Genomic DNA, 17,873 nt, shown 5'->3' on the forward strand with positions numbered 1-17,873 from the left:
GTTGTTGTTGTTGTCATGTTTCCCAGGTGTCTGTGTGCGGTTGGTTGTGGTGTGGAGGCGGGAGTGAAGGAGCAGGAGGAGCAGGAGTGACAGACATGCGAGTGAAGGAGGAACTAAATGGAGAAAGAGTGATGGGATTTGCTTTGTAATACACGGAAAAATTATTGATGGCTGGAAGAGAGGAAAGGTTAAAGAGAGAGGGAGAGAGAGAGAGGAGAGAGAGAGAGAGAGAGAGAGAGAGAGAGAGAGAGAGAGAGAGAGAGAGAGAGAGAGAGAGGTGAGAGAGAGAGAGAGAAAGAGAGAGGTGAGAGAGAGAGAAAGAGAAAGAGAGAGGTGAGAGAGAGAGAGAGAGAGAGAGAGAGAGAGAGAGAGAGAGAGAGAGAGAGAGAGAGAGAGAGAGAGAGAGAGAGAGAGGTGAGAGAGAGAGAGAGAGAGAGAGAGAGAGAGAGAGAGAGAGAGAGAGGGAGAGAGAGAGAGAGGTGAGAGAGAAAGAGAGAGGTGAGAGAGAGAGAGAGAGGTGAGAGAGAAGAGAGAGAGAGAGGTGAGAGAGAGAGAGAGAGAGGTGAGAGAGAGAGAGAGAAAGAGAGAGGTGAGAGAGAGAGAGAGAGAGAGAGAGAGAGAGAGAGAGAGAGAGAGAGAGAGAGAGAGAGAGAGAGAGAGAGAGAGGTGAGAGAGAGAGAGAGAGAAAGAGAGAGGTGAGAGAGAGAGAGGTGAGAGAGAGAGAGAGAGAGAGAGAGAGAGAGAGAGAGAGAGAGAGACAGACAGAGACCCAACTCCTCCAGATCTCCATTCACCTACCGTCACTCCCCCCTCCCCCCTCCGACCCCCAACATCGTCTAATTGTTTCTAAACAATTAGACTCATGAATGAGCCCCCAACTAGCTGACCCATCAAGGGTCTCAGCAGCAGCACGAGGTAATCCGTCTCTCTCGTATGTCAATAATAACTTTAATTAACTCTCCTTAGGTGTGTGTTCCTTTCCAATTGAGAACATTCACGAGATGCAAAACAAAACAAAAGTTAGACATAATAAAGCAGCAGGTGTTTGACTACTTCGGCTCATGTCTTGTTATCTCTGTTTATTTTGCGTTAGTGGAAGACTTTGCCAAACATCATTATCTGTTATTTTATCTTCGGCTCTAACAGGTTCTGCGTTTGTTCTGGGGGATGATGATGCCGTATGACTGGTGGTGGGCCAGTATGTCCCCAGGTTGGTGTCCAGAGGTGGGCCCTGGTGCCCTCAGGTGGGCCCTGGTGCCCTCAGGTGGGCCCTGGTGTCCTCATGTGGGCCCTGGTGTCCAGAGGTGGGCCCTGGTGTCCAGAGGTGGGCCCTGGTGTCCTCAGGTGGGCCCTGGTGTCCTCAGGTGGGCCATGGTGTCCTTAGGTGGGCCCTGGTGCCCTCAGGTGCGCCCTGGTGTCCTCAGGTGGGCCCTGGTGTCCTCAGGTGGGCCCTGGTGTCCAGAGGTGGGCGCTGGTGTCCAGAGGTGGGCCCTGGAGTCCTCATGTGGGCCATGGAATCCTCAGGTGGGCCCTGGTGTCCTCAGGTGGGCCCTGGTGTCCTCAGGTGGGCCCTGGAGCCCTCGGGTGGGCCCTGGAGTCCTTAGGTGGGCCCCCAACCTATCATACTTGTATAATACAACTTGTTGTGTATATTACTGTGTGATTATTGGCTGTTGTAGTCATTTTAGAGCTAGACTAGACTGTGTATATTGTTCAGATCCTTGAGCTAGAACAGAACCAGTGTTCAGTCACAGAACTATTTAATCTTATCCTTGTATAAGAGTACAAGCTAATATGTTGAAATGCCAGGAGGTGGATTGTGGATCTCCAATCAAAAACTCCATCCAGCTTTAAGCTCCCACCTGCCCCCTACAGCCCCACTGTCCTTCTTAGGACTAGAGGAGTAGGATTTACAACCCTAGCTAAGGACTTTTAGTGGTATTATTTTTACATAAAGTATTTTTTTAATTTAATGAAGTGCAAGTTCTAAGTATTTCTCCTCATAAATCAATCATTTTTCCTACAACACTATCGTGATGCAGCAATAAAACATCAATGGTCAATCCTTTTGACCATGTCGTGGCCTAGTCTAGTGTATGTGTATGTGTGTGAGAACACCTACCGCATAGGTTCGAGCCCTCAACACGGATCCTACGTGTTGGCTCCTAAAAACAAAACAATGGGGAGTTGTTCAATGAAACTGGAAAAGGAAAGAGGTGTCAGGATCAGAGCAACAATGGTGTCAAGATCAGAGCAACAATGGTCGCGGTCTTTGCAAGTTGACACCTCTGGAGGTGCAGGAGAGGACATCACTCAGAGGACACGACAAGAGGCGTGGAAGCATGCACCGTGCAAGTGCACAGTTTAAACACTGGAATTGAGCAAGATTTCGCCTGGGTTGCAGAGCTAATGACTAGTGTTGCCTCATGGCCGCTAACGATGATCTACTGCTTACTGTTGTTGGTGCTTGTTAAACGAGGCTGAGTGCGCGTGCTTCACCAAGCTGGAAACAGATACTCATTTGATGTATTAATACATCTTCTGGAGTGAAGATGCATTAATATACGAAAGATATTAATATACGAAAGTACTTAAGGGAATTCCTGTTTAAATTTTCCTCCGTGGTCTGACACTGTCACATTTTTAATCACGTGTTTATTTTCGTGATATAAACACACACACACACACACGTGTATATATATATATGTCGTACCTAGTAGCCAGAACGCATTTCTCAGCCTACTATGCAAGGCCCGATTTGCCTAATAAGCCAAGTTTTCATGAATTAATTGCTTTTCGACTACCTAACCTACCTAACCTAACCTAACCTAACTTTTTAGGCTACCTAACCTAACCTAACTTATAAAGATAGGTTAGGTTAGGTTAGGTAAGGTAGGTTAGGTTCGGTCATATATCTACGTTAATTTTAACTCCAATAAAAAAAAAATGACCTCATACATAATGAAATGGGTAGCTTTATCATTTCATAAGAAAAAAATTAGAGAAAATATATTAATTCAGGAAAACTTGGCTTATTAGGCAAATTGGGCCTTGCATAGTAGGCTGAGAAGTGCGTTCTGGCTACTAGGTACGACATATATATATATATATATATATATATATATATATATATATATATATATATACATATATATATATATATATATATACATATATATATATATATATATACATATATATATATATATATATACATATATATATATATATACATATATATATATATATATATATATATATATATATATACATATATATATATATATATATATATATATATATATATATATATATATATATATATATATATATATATATATATATATATATATATATTGTGACGGTAACGCGTTGGTGTTCGGCTGTTCAAAAGCTAGGGGTATGGCCTCGTCACATATAGAAACAAAAAATAGAAAATCTGGAACTTCGTCTGTGATAAGGTAATGAGAAGACACACAAAACACAAGTAAATTTAACAATGAGATTTTAATTACGTTAGAAAAGCAAAACATGAATAAAATGGACATACAAATTGGAACATAAAATCAATCAATCAAAATAATAAGAATAATCAAATGACAAAATGAAAAGTTACGTTAAGACAAGTGAGTAATAACAAGTGTATAACAAACAATGTAAATAGGTGCAGGAATATTGGCTTTAAGCTGCCACCTCTCTTAGTACACGTAAGCCACAGCTTAGTCTACCAACGAGACGTGTTAACTTGTTGAAAGCACTGGATATTCTGAGGGCTGAGGTCGTGGTGGACCCAGACATCAGGTAGTGTGGTGAGTGGAGGGCAGGTGCAACTGGACACGCAGCCAATCAGCGATGAGCAGGCGACAGACAGGTAGTTTGGTGGTTCGAGGTGGAGCAGGTGTTCCTGGGGCTGCATACGTTTGCGCTCTGGCAAACCTTGGTGGTGTATTTGTTGGATATTTCTTCCATATTAGTTGTATATAGATTTGTAGCGACGAACTTTGGAGGGAAGAGCAGGCTCAATCTCTTGAAGGAGATTATCGTCACAATATATATATATATATATATATATATATATATATATATATATATATATATATATATATATATATATTCGGCTGGTTATCCACAATCATCAAATATATGAATTATTATTATTAACATCTTTATTAACAAAATTAATTACAATTTTGCCTAATCTGAGGATTTTGATATTCTTATTAAAGTGAGGATAATGCTGGTATTCCCTCTCACGCAGGACAGAGGGTCATTCATAAGACAATAGGTCTAAACTGTAGGCTGAACCACATATATATCATGATTACAATCAATGTTTTAATGTATGGATATGTGAAAACAACTTTCTACTGTGCACTCCACACAAGGACAGGGATGGGTTCATAAGTGATACAGCTTAGAAGTAATATAAATAAAAATTGTTCTTCATTCTTTAAAATGGACAAGCAAATTTTGGGTAAATTGTTAGGATGTCGTCCAGAACACCTGAGTCAATAAAATAGTTACACAGTTGGTGGTACAAGAGGCCAGGAGGTCTAAAGTCCTTTACGGTTTCATATTCATCAATATAGTGTTCTAGTGAATGCATTAAAGGTTTATCACAGAGTTTACAATCTGAGTATTCTGGTAGTGGCTCAGCCTCACTAAAATGCCAGATGTGTCTATAGCCAAGGCGATTTTTTTTTTTTTTTTTTTGAGATATATACAAGAATTGTTACATTCTTGTACAGCCACTAGTACGCGTAGCGTTTCGGGCAGGTCCCTGGAATACGATCCCCCTGCCGCGAAGAATCGTTTTTTCATCTAAGTACACATTTTACTGTTGCGTTAAACAGAGGCTACAGTTAAGGAATTGCGCCCAGTAAATCCTCCCCGGCCAGGATACGAACCCATGACATAGCGCTCGCGGAACGCCAGGCGAGTGTCTTACCACTACACCACGGAGACTCTCTTACCACTACACCACGGAGACTTCGCGCAATGACTACATCACATTGCCTGGTTCGGTTACTGTGCTGACCATACAAATACCTATTATTACAAAACTTGTCATAACTTTTAATACTGCAACTTTCAGGTCTCTGGGCATTTCTTAGTTCTTCTAAATCTGAATTATATGAAGGCACTAGTTTGTTGGGCGGAGGGATATCGTCGCGCGGCGGTCTGGCAGCTGACATACCCTCTCGTGAACAGATGTTTACAACAAGATGTTGCCTAATGACGAGCACAAGATGGAACCAAACTAAAAGCACCAACCGGTTGCCCGCCGGAGGGAGGATTTGTGGTGTTTTTTGTGTCAAGAGCGAGGTCAGGTTATGTTAAACTGGTTAAGGCATCAAGATGGCAGCCAGTCATGACGTCATGCTCAGGCAGGCAGCAAGAAGCAAGATGGTGACTTCAGGTCGTGACGTCAGGCAGGTAAAGTCGTGATTGCCAGATGTCGCCACCCAGCCGACTGGGACAGGATTGCCAGATGTCGCCACCCAGCCAACTGGGACAAGATTGCCAGATGTCGCCACCCAGCCGACTGGGACAGGATTGCCAGATGTCGCCACCCAGCCAACTGGGACAAGATTGCCAGATGTCGCCACCCAGCCGACTGGGACAGGATTGCCAGATGTCGCCACCCAGCCAACTGGGACAAGATTGCCAGATGTCGCCACCCAGCCGACTGGGACAGGATTGCCAGATGTCGCCACCCAGCCAACTGGGACAAGATTGCCAGATGTCGCCACCCAGCCGACTGGGACAGGATTGCCAGATGTCGCCACCCAGCCAACTGCGACAGGATTGCCAGATGTCGCCACCCAGGTGACTGGGATATGATTGCCAGATGTCACCACCCAGCAGACTGGGACAGGATTGCCAGATGTCGCCACCCAGCCGACTGGGATATGATTGCCAGATGTCACCACCCAGCAGACTGGAACATGATTGCCAGATGTCGCCACCCAGCTGACTGGGACAGGATTGCCAGATGTCACCACCCAGCAGACTGGAACATGATTGCCAGATGTCGCCACCCAGCTGACTGGGACAGGATTGCCAGATGTCACCACCCAGCAGACTGGAACATGATTGCCAGATGTCGCCACCCAGCCGACTGGGACAGGATTGCCAGATGTCGCCACCCAGCCGATTGGGGCTAAGATTGCCAGAGAACGCCACCCAGTTGACTGAGAGAGGATTAACAGAGAATCCCACCCAGCTTATAAGGTTAATGGGACTTGTTGGGCTGCCAGTAGTCCATCTGTTACACTTCCAGGCCGTCCAAATACACCCTCACTTCCAAGTCCATCTGTTACACTCTGAATCCGTTCTATTATACTCCCAAGCCGCCTGTAACACTCCCAGGCCGCTTGTTAAGGATCACGAGAATTGGTGTCTTGGGGGATCTTGTCTGATCCTTCCTTCATCCCCACAAACCAATTCCCCAACGTGGGCCGAAATTTATTTTCTTAGTGTAATTTTTTTTCGAAATCTTCACTGGCAGTTGACTTTTCTGTGTTTTAGTGTCACACACACACACACACACACACACACACACACACACACACACACACACACACACACACACACACACACACACACACAAACACATACACACACACACATACACACACACTCGTAGGCGTTACATAAGGCCGAAAAGTGTCGTACTAGAAAATGAAAGCGGCTCCACATCTCCCTTGGTCAAAGATATTGACACACACAGACCTCATTTATACATATGGCTGTAAACGCAACCTTGAACTCTGTTACTATCTCACTGGTCAGTATTTACATCCACGACGTCCTGTTTGCTTCTCAGACACCAAATTCCATTTTGTGTGTAGTGCTTCAGAGTGCCACAAGAGGTTATAGTTCCATTCCAAGACAAAATAAATCATCCACCAATCTCTACCCTGATCTACCGGTAGATTAGCGAACACGTTGTGTTCTTTGTTGTTAAAGATTCGCTACCTGGAACAAAAAGTTCCAAGTAGCACGGGCTATGGTGAGCCCGTAGCTTGCTTCCTAGTGTAGATTAAGCGAACCCATCCGGCTGCTTCCGCCCCTAGAGGGTCAGGCTAGCCACGTGAATCCCCCTTACCTGAGCCAGCGAGTGTGTGGGACTGGATGTAGCGGCCTGATTCCATCCTCTTTAAGCCGGCCTGCCTCTCTGTGTTTCCCCTTTGGTCGGCTATACCTCACGTGATTGAGCTCTGGGTTGCAGCTGTCCTTCCGGCGGTGATTTACTGTTGCAACTATGCAACCCTTCGTAACCCATTGATTTTGTCTGTCTATCTCGCATTTCGTGAGGGAGTGTTGTGGTGAGTTGGTACCTATCATGAGGGAGTGTTGTGGTGAGTTGGTACCTATCGTGAGTATAGGTTGTGGTAAGTCTTCCCATTCGTGAGTAAATGTAGCTTCCTGGGGTCGCTTCAGTAGTTATTTATCGTTAGATTACTTCTGGCTATTCATGTCTGCGTTTTATATTCATCTTATTCATCAGCTTTCCATTGAACTTTGTTGAGTTTTCTGATTCTGACAGTGATGGGACCTGTGTTTCAATTCCCTTTTCATCCTTGATTGAATAGCTGTTGCAATTCTCAACTCGTCAACGACTGAAAAACAACATAGCGTTATTGCTATCCATTACACGCGAGGCGAATTGACGCGGTGTACCGTCCACTCCTGACAGTGTAGTGGTCAATCTCCCTGTGTGTGTTGGCATTTTGTTGCAGTTAAACATGAATAACCCGGGTGATATGAGTTTACAGTGTGTGTGTGTGTGTGTGTGTGTGTGTGTGTGTGTGTGTGTGTGTGTGTGTGTAGGTGCTGTTGATGGTGGTAGTGGTGGTGCTAATGATTGTGGTGCTAGTGATTGTACTAGTAGTTAGACTAGTAGTTGTGATGGACCTGCTGCTGCTGCGTCTTACATACGTCATTCATGTATGTAGATATGACAGGGAAATAGGTGAGGGGTCACTGTAGTTAGCAACTGGTGGCTAGAAAGGCGGGATCTAATTACTGATTTCCCTCCTGTAGGCGCAAATAGGTGAGCAGAAATTGGGGGAGCGAGCACACACACACACACACACACACACACACACACACACACACACACACACACACACACACACACACACACACACACACACACACACACAGCACCGTGATCCCCTCGTGTGTTGAGGGAAGGAAGAATAATATCTCTCAAGTGGAAAAACTCTCCGTGAACAATGCATTATCATAAACCTTGGAATGGGGCAATGAAGGTGGTCTTAAACGGTGATGGGGAGATGGGTGACGCCGCTGATGTTGTCCCAGCCTCCCTCAAGTTGTCCCAGCCTCCCTCAAGTTGTCCCAGACTCCCTCAAGTTGTCCCAGACTCCCTCAAGTTGTCCCAGGCTCCCTCAAGTTCTTCCATCCTTATCCCCACCCCGGCTCGTAATCATTTCAGATTCTTCCTTAAGGAATCACCTGCTGTTAGTTCCACTCTCAACATTCCGGACTTAATAAGCACTTAGCGTGTGGCAAGAGCCTCGAAATAGGTTGAGTCTTTGGTGAGAGTCACGGAGTGAGAGTGTGAGCGCCCTGAGGCTCTCTAGTGCTCTTCCAGAGGCTGATTTTCCTCCTTATTGCAACAAAACTGTTATCATGTTTGACCAGGACCAGTAATTAAGGTCTGGCTGGTAACACTTGTAGTGGGAGTTGTCTCTCTCTCTCTCTCTCTCTCTCTCTCTCTCTCTCTCTCTCTCTCTCTCTCTCTCTCTCTCTCTCTCTCTCTCTCTCTCTCTCTCTCTCTCTCTCTCTTGCTCCTATCGGGAGCGGCATGCACCAGGATTTCTCAGTTCAGTCCTGCGATGTTTTGACTGAAAGTTTGGCCTGAAAAGTTGTGCAAATTGGGTGTCGGAAGAAACTTTCTCGGGTCTCATCTGCTGACTACTTTGAACTACAAAATTAATGATCATTTCACGTAGAGCCGGTAATTAAAAAACGAAGAGAAGGGGGGGGGGGTTACTAGGCGTTGTCCGGGTCTGTCAGTCGCTCTTCTTCTGAAATTCTGAAAATACAATGCTAGAAAGCAAGGTAATCACGTAATTTTCAAATACCTTTCCCCTCCCCCCCGTCTCCCCCTTACCTTTTGTTCTCACCCCCTCACCCTCCCAGTCCTCCCCACTCCCCCATTGTGGAGAGATCACCAACCCTGTTTCCAAACCCGTATTTACCCAGGTATTTCCTAATCTTATCCAATTTATATCACTGGTTTTGTGTTCTATTTTGTGTTGACATATTTAACGCAATAATCGCATCTGCGCTTGTTATACCCTTCCACCCGTTGGTAGACTTAAGTCATGTCACCCCTAACTCTCGTTAATCCAGAGTATGTAATTTAAGGTTTTGCATTCCCTCTTGATAACACCTGCATTCCCAAGGAGCTTTAGCGTATGGGTGATGTTGGAAGCCGTGCCAGTATGGTGATATTGCTCTGCACGAATCATGTGACGATCACCATTTGGTCACCATTTGGTCCGGGAGACATCTCCCGTCACGCAGGGTGCAGTCGCACCTCCACAGATCTCCAGTATCATCTATTGATACTGGTAATGGCTCAAAAGGGCCACCACTTACGGGCTATTCATGTCCGTGCCACCTCTTGGGTGGTTTAATCTTTATCAATCATGTGACGATACATGAAGAGGTACACAGCTACCACATTCATGTGTGTGTGTGAGAGAGAGAGAGAGAGAGAGGGGAGGAGGAGGAGAGAGAGGAGGAGTAGAGAGAGGAGGAGTAGAGAGAGGAGGAGGAGAGAGAGGAGGAGGAGGAGAGAGAGGAGGAGGAGAGAGAGGAGGAGGAGAGAGAGAGAGAGAGAGCGAGAGAGAGAGAGAGAGAGAGAGAGAGAGAGAGAGAGAGAGAGAGAGAGAGAGAGAGAGAGAGAGAGAGAGAGAGAGAGTGAGTGAGAGGCTCCATTAGACCAAGCACAATTACCCAACTTGAGACAACATTGATGTAGTTCCCCATTTTCCCTATTCTCTCTTTCCTTATTCTTAAATTAAATATTGGACCGAAACTTGATATCAGCAGTTGAACAAGCGGTAGTTAAAGAAGTGGGGTGCAAACTGATTTGCCATCTGGCAGAGTAATTATATCTGTAATTGAGTGTCGAAATGAAATTACATTTTAATAACTAATTTCGATATATATATATATATTTTTAAGCAACATTACAAGCGTGTTGAGAGCGATAAAGATTTTTAAATGGGGGAATGGCCCCAAAAAATTAATTTGTGAATGGTGTTTTGATTACAAGACAACAACATTAATATTATAACATTCAGGATTATTATTTTTTTACTTTGAATTAGTCGACTCGACGGGAATGTATGTTTGTTTGATAAATGCAATTTTAGTGAATAATGTAATCTGGAATTACATTGTGATTCTTTATTAAGATTGAGGTTCACTAGGAATATTGTTAATGTTTGTAAGTTTACGGGCTCACCATAGCCCGTGCTACATGGATAGCTAAATCTGAAACAACAACAACAGTTTGTAATATAACGGCAAGCCAGGAGCTGTTATCCTTCGTTATCTTATCTAGATCCTGACCCCAGAAACTGGTGTCTTTGCTGAGTCTATACTTCAAGAAGATCGATTATATATGAGAGAAGTACTGTATTACCTCGAAACTTTCTGGGCTATTCATGCCCGTGCAACCTCTTGGCTGGCTTAATCTTCATGAATCATCTAACCATGCAACACTACATGTGAGTCGAGGTTTGACCAGGTTCGCGGGATTCGAACGAGGTCATCCAGGGCCTCCATGTCCCTTGGCGTGTCCAGTACTATCACCACTCGGCCAACTGGATGTACAAAAGTATTGGAAAGTGGTCTGACTCTTAACCCCAATTCCCGACAGCTCTCGTGACCATTTGGGGTAGAGATATTTCATCAAATCAATTCAGCATGCTGGGGCAGCATGAGTAACATTTGTGAGTCAAGCATGAATGGTTTCAAAGCCCTCTCCCTCTCCTCTAACTCTCCCTTTCCTCCTCTCCATTTTTTTCTGTCTGTCTCCCTCTCCTCTCTGTCTCATTCTCTCTCTCCATCTCAGTCTCTCCCCCTCTCTCTCCTCTTCCTTTCTCTTCACTTAATATGTTACTACCTTATTTCTAACCAGCCTGAGCTGTCCATTACTGAAATTTACTGACATTCTTGAGGTGAAAACCGCCAATCAAGGAGCCTTCATTTGTATTCTTGTGGTTGTAATGGAGTTGTAATGGGGTTGGATAATGGGAGGTACTAGTGGTTTGTGTGGTTGTGGTGGTTATAGTGGATGCTAGTGGTAGGGGTTGTGATGAATTCTAGTTGTTGAGGGGGTTAGTAGTAGGGGTTATAGGGTTTTCTGGTTGTGAAAAAATGTTGTAAAATCCTCTTGGTTGAGCTGTTATGGTGTCTGGTCATTCTTTGGAATGTCTGGCCATTCTCTGGAATGTCTGGCCATTCTCTGGAATGTCTGGCCATTCTCTGGAATGTCTGGCCATTCTCTGGAATGTTTGGCCATTCTGTGGAATGTCTGGCCATTCTGTGGAATGTCTGGCCATTCTGTGAAATGTCTGGCCATTCTGTGGAATGTCTGGCCATTCTGTGGAATGTCTGGCCATTCTGTGAAATGTCTGGCCATTCTGTGGAATGTCTGGCCATTCTGTGGAATGTCTGGCCATTCTGTGGAATGTTTGGCCATTCTGTGGAATGTCTGGCCATTCTGTGGAATGACTGGCCATTCTGTGGAATGTCTGGCCATTCTGTGGAATGTCTGGCCATTCTGTGGAATGTCTGGCCATTCTGTGGAATGACTGGCCATTCTGTGGAATGTCTGGCCATTCTGTGGAATGTCTGGCCATTCTGTGGAATGTCTGGCCATTCTGTGGAATGTCTGGCCATTCTGTGGAATGTCTGGCCATTCTGTGGAATGTCTGGCCATTCTGTGGAATGACTGGCCATTCTGTGGAATGTCTGGCCATTCTGTGGAATGTCTGGCCATTCTGTGGAATGTCTGAATGTTATGATACATAAAAATTTTACGTTTCTGGCCACAACATTAAAAAAAATTATTTTCTGTAATTTATGCTTAATGTTTCGTGATTTTGTATTATTTAATGTTACTAAAACAGATTTTGGATTAGCATTGTAAACTGCGTGTTTGTTTGTTTCAGGTATGTAGTGTGTGACTGTATCCTCACTTTGGTGACGCTCTACACAGGTGGGTGTAGCCCCCTGGTACACAGGTGGGTGTAGCCCCCTAGTACACAGGTGGGTGAAGGGGGTGTAGCCCCCCTGGTACACAGGTGGGTGAAGGGGGTGTAGCCCCCTGGTACACAGGTTTGTGTAAGGGGGAGGGGGGGGGGTGATTATCCATCTCTGGACTCAATTGTTCAAGCTCAGGCAAGCTTATTGAGATAAAATATATCACACAAGGATAGGGAAGCTTAGGCTTTATCTACCCTCTTCTAAGCTGGTTCATCGAGTGTGTGTTCTAGACTATTGATATCTTTATCATCTTGGATTAGCGACAGACAAGCTGATAATTACAGGTGAATGATCAGTAACCTGTAATTATGATGTTATGAGATCATAAGCTGGTCCACCACCCTCTAACCTTTGGACGCTATACGATAAATATGTTAATGGTTGGGAAGTTAACGCTTGTTCCGCCCTGTTAATGGTGTCACACGAGCGCCCACCACCGCTTGGCCAACCATTATCCTCCACTCAGTAATGAAACACTAATGGGAACTTCAGGCAAGTAGTTAACACTTCCAGAATTATCTTTCCATTAGCATCAAAATGGAGAAAATAAAATACACAGCGCATTAAGCTTGTCAACAGAGTTTAAAGATGTGGATATTAACGATGTGTGGCTTGTTCTGTGTGTGTGTGTGTGTATTCACCTAGTTTTACTTACCGAGTTATGCTTTCGGGGGTTGAGCTCTAACTCTTTGGTCCCGCCTCTCAACTGTCAATCAACTGGTGTACAGATTCCTGAGCCTACTGGGCTCTATCATATCTACACTTAAAAGCTGTGTATGGAGTCAACCTCCACCTGTGTGTGTGTGTGTGTGTGTGTGTGTGTGTGTGTGTGTGTGTGTGTGTGTGTGTGCTGACCTCTTGTGTTGTGTAGGGTGGTGTTTGTGGGGGGGGGGGGTACATAATCGACTTAAGAATGGTCCAGGACGGACTGAAACGTCGTCGTCCCTTCACCTTCTAGTGTGTGGTCTGGTTAACATACTTTAGCCACGTTATTGTGACTCATCGCCTGCACGGGGGGGGGGGGGTTACTGACCTTCTCTGTTGTGTACAATGTTGATTCAAATTATAACTTATTTAAAAATATGCTTACTATAGCTGTGACGATATCCACGCAAAGTAATATCCACGATATCTTACTTATTGGTTAAGTAACGCCATAACAGTAGCCCAGTAATGCAGTACACTTTACAAATTGATTAGGTCGAATAACAAGACTCCAACTGAATAACTATACTGGCCTAAAGATCATTATAACAAAAATACAACTTTGTATAGTTAATAAAAGCAAAAAGAAACTATGAAGTACGTACAACTGGCAGGAATATACAGATACTCTAGATTTTTTGTTTACCTCTATCAAACAAAAATTATGTAAAGTACAGAATCGTTACTGAGAAAAGTCAGATTGGGAAACTGTTGTAAGTGGAGTGCCTGGAGGCTCTGTGCCCAAATGGTTGAGATTTGGGATTGATCAGATTTATTGACCGTGCTTAAAATTGTGCGGGAGGGAGGTAATGCCAAGCGATTACGACTGTATAGCACTCGGAAGGGATCAGGATAAGGATTTGGGATGGGACGGGCGGGGGGGGGGGGGAATAGTGCCTAACCATTTCGATGGTCAGGGATTGAACACCAACCTGCATGAATCGAGTCCGTTGCTCTACCGTGCAGCCCAAGACGGTAAATTGATTCGTTTGTTTGGCAGATGCTGTTTAATGCTGTCACATATCGGGTTCTGAGGCTGGGTAGTGATAACAGCGTCACATTAGTGGGCCAGCCAGAAGCTTAAGACCCCCGCAGGAATATCCCTGCAAAACAAAAATTAATTCCCTTCCCTTTGGTCCAGGACGGACCGAAACGTCGTCGTCCCTTCACCTTCTAGTGTGTGGTCTCGTCAACATACTTCAGCCACGTTATTGTGACTCATCGTCTGCAGATGTAAATAGAAGCTGCTTCGTATGGGCCAACAGCCCTTCTGCAGTTACCTTCATTCTTATGTTTTTATTAGCTTAAAATTGTCGGTAAATGGTTTGAATCGATAATTCCAAAAGCCGTTTGTCTTCCTCTTCAAAAACATAGATAATGAAATGATTCACAACATGGACCAGGGGCCGTTCATGTTTGACAAATTTCCTATCATTTTTTTCCAGCATAGTTGAAGCAGAAAGGTTTGTGACGTTGTTGTTGTTATAGATCCAGCTACTGGGAACAAAAAGTTCCAAGTAGCACCGGCTATGGTGAGCCCGTAGTGGCCTTACCTGGCACAGGAGCGGGGCTGTAACTTTGGCCTTCATTTGTGACGTTGTGTACCTTTACATAAGAACATGAGAATGAAGGTAACTGCAGAAGGCCTATCTAAATAGGGTTTTGAAATGGTCACAAGATTAACAGATGCAGTTTAATGTTAATAAAAGAAAGGTTTTGAGGCTAGGTAATGATAGTTACAAGATACGAGCTAGAAGATACGAGTGTTGATTTTGCGAAGTCAGTCTATCTACACCTCACTCGCAAAGCTGTTAAAAGGCCCCGATTCTGGCTTTACGGGCTCACCATAGCCCGTGCTACATGGACACTTCGTTCTGAGTAGCTAAATCTAAAACAACAACTTATTCTGACATTCACTTTGCATCGTTAACATGAAGGAGTTCAGTGTCACGGCTCTTGGCTTAGCTGCCTTACTTGGAGTGCTGTGTACCTTAACGCAAGGTCTCATGTTCCCACCGACGCCTGGAGACCTGTGTATCGACAACAGCGACTGTTCCAGTGGCTGTTGTCTGGTGACGGGCTACGGACAACGTCGGCCACAACGGGTCTGTCAACCTCTTGGACGGATGGGAGAGTACTGCGCTCCAGGGAACCGTCTCGGCTTCTTCGGTGGCTCGCTCGCGTACACATACTCGTGCCCATGTGGGCCTGGGCTGACCTGTAAGCCCAAGTGGTCGGCCATGGTCAATGGCCGGAGTGTTATGGTGGATCCTAGATGTGTCGGCAGGTCCCAGCCATGAGTGGAGCCAGACGTCCCAGCGATGTGTGGAGCCAGACGTCCCAGCGATGTGTGGAGCCAGACGTCCCAGCGATGTGTGGAGCCAGACGTCCCAGCGATGTGTGGAGCCAGACGTCCCAGCGATGTGTGGAGCCAGACGTCCCAGCGATGTGAGGAGCCAGACGTCCCAGCGATGTGTGGAGCCAGACGTCCCAGCGATGTGTGGAGCCAGACGTCCCAGCGATGTGTGGAGCCAGACGTCCCAGCGATGTGTGGAGCCAGACGTCCCAGCGATGTGTGGAGCCAGACGTCCCAGCGATGTGTGGAGCCAGACGTCCCAGCGATGTGTGGAGCCAGACGTCCCAGCGATGTGTGGAGCCAGACGTCCCAGCGATGTGTGGAGCCAGACGTCCCAGCGATGTGTGGAGCCAGACGTCCCAGCGATGTGTGGAGCCAGACGTCCCAGCGATGTGTGGAGCCAGACGTCCCAGCGATGTGTGGAGCCAGACGTCCCAGCGATGTGTGGAGCCAGACGTCCCAGTAATGTGTGTAGAATTAGATCAGTTATACTTCCTTAGTAAATAAAGACATTGTCAACCACTGCAGAATATTATTTCCAAATGCCTCTTTCTTCAAGGTTTTTTGCTGTCATTAAGAAGGAAAATCATCGCAGGTTTCAACATGAAAGGTGATGATAGAGATCCATCTCTCACTGGGCATGTATCTCATCATCAGATGAGATACATACCCACTGTATCTCCCCGTATGTTTTCCTGTATGTGTAATAGGCCTGTGTAATAGGGTGGATAATATAGCCACCATTTTGGCTATTTTGGCAAAATGGCAAGTAGTGCGAAATTAATAGATTCTTACCACACATTTCAAATACGTTTACCTAAATATATATTACAAGTTGATTAGTAATATCTACTTCAAATTCAGAAGTAGATATTACTAAATGCCGTAGGGAGTTTTATTACATGCTTGGGCCAAAATGTTTGAATCTCTTAAGAATTCTCAATCATTCCATTATTACACAATTTATGTATACAATTTACAAATACAATATGAATACAAAAAACAGTCATCTATATTACGTTTAATAGCTGTATTAGCTTAATTCCCTTAAGCAACATGAAGTCCAGCCTGGTACTATTTTGTATCTGTTCATTGTTCATTGAGACATTGTTCACTCTTGCAAGACATCATATTTGATAGGAGCTACAAGCATTTTACCCCAAGAGTGTAACACTCGTTGTTGTTTTAGATTGAGCTACTCGGAACAAAAGTTCCAAAGTAGCACGGGCTAAGGTGAGCCCGTAGTGCACTTACCTGGCACAGGAGCGACACTGTAACACTCTTGCTGTGTGTACTATGTTAACCTGCAATGATAAACGTGATTCTTGTACTGTGATTTGTGCCCCCCTTGAGGGACGTGAAGTAGAGGAGGGTAGAAATAGCCTAAAGAAATAGAAATAGACAAGAAACATACAAGAAATAGTTCTTGTATGTTTCTTATTACACCTTGAAATAATAATTAATTTTTCCCCACATTTGAAAGTGAGAGGTTTGATTAATTTGTTTCCGCACCTCTCATTAGTCTAATTACCTTAGCTACATTATTCTCAGAAATTCTATGTCCCATAAAAGCTCCCGGACTACCGCATTTGTAGTTTACGGGTTACTCATGCCCGTGCCACCTCTTGGGTGGCTTAATCTTCATCAATCAATCGCATTACACACACAAATCACAATAACGTGATGTATCAAATGGATACAATGGAGAAATAGAATTTCTGCTTGCAATTCTTATACCATGTCGTAGCTCAATCGATTAAGGCAGCGTCTGGGATGCTCTCGGACGTAGGTTCGAATCCTCGTCACGGCCCTTGTGGATTTGTTCAATCAATCGCACTTGTAGTATGTGGCTCAAGGCGATGACGCAAGTGCGTGAAATTAAGTCTATCCCCAATACTCTGTAAGTTCAATTCCATTCTCATTATATCCATCATAGCAATAAAATCTAAAAAAAGAAATCATAATGTCTTGGTATATCAATGCAAATCATTTAATTTAATTGATTTATCACGTCATTATGACACTAAACTACACAATTTATGTCATTATGATTTGCAGACGAGGTCACAATGACGTAGCTGAAATATGTTGACCAAACCACACACTAGAAAGTGAATGGTCCAGGACGGACCGAAACGTCGTCGTCCCTTCACTTTCTAGTGTGTGGTTTGGTCATTATGAATTCTTTGGGATCTGAGTGTGGAATAGTGTGAACGCCGTTACCATACGCCAGAGTGTGGTCGGGTCGACTATAAAATCCTGGTTAGGCTCCAGTTTGGAGCCTCTAGAACCACCCCGTAAATTCAGTAGACTTCCGGGTTGGTTCAAGTGTGTACCATCATGACCAAATCGATTAGGGAAGGTGTCTGGGACTCACCAGAACGCGGGTTCGAATCGCCCTGTTGCCTCAAAATAAATTTCATCAAAATTTTAGTTAAAATGTATACAACGTCACAGTTCTCTCCACTATCATTTACATCAATTATAATGGAAT

At 44.5% G+C, this 17,873-nt stretch overlaps 1 protein-coding gene across 1 annotated transcript; it reads right to left on the reverse strand.

Moving 5' to 3' along the window:
* Positions 1-11,455: 11,455 nt before the first annotated feature.
* On the reverse strand, positions 11,456-12,052 carry LOC138359474 (sex-determining region Y protein-like). Its single transcript, XM_069318697.1, has one exon. It carries the CDS (start codon positions 12,050-12,052, stop codon positions 11,456-11,458), a length of 597 nt encoding a protein of 198 aa, XP_069174798.1.
* Between the last annotated feature and the right edge of the window lie 5,821 nt (positions 12,053-17,873).

The sequence above is a fragment of the Procambarus clarkii genome, chromosome 8 (genome assembly GCF_040958095.1).
Source record: "Procambarus clarkii isolate CNS0578487 chromosome 8, FALCON_Pclarkii_2.0, whole genome shotgun sequence".
In the NCBI taxonomy this organism is placed as follows: Eukaryota; Metazoa; Arthropoda; class Malacostraca; order Decapoda; family Cambaridae; genus Procambarus; species Procambarus clarkii.

Bases quoted from the DNA above. Each gene is read 5' to 3' on its own strand.
- LOC138359474 (XM_069318697.1), bottom strand. From the start codon at position 12,052: ATGGCCAGACATTCCACAGAATGGCCAGACATTCCACAGAATGGCCAG.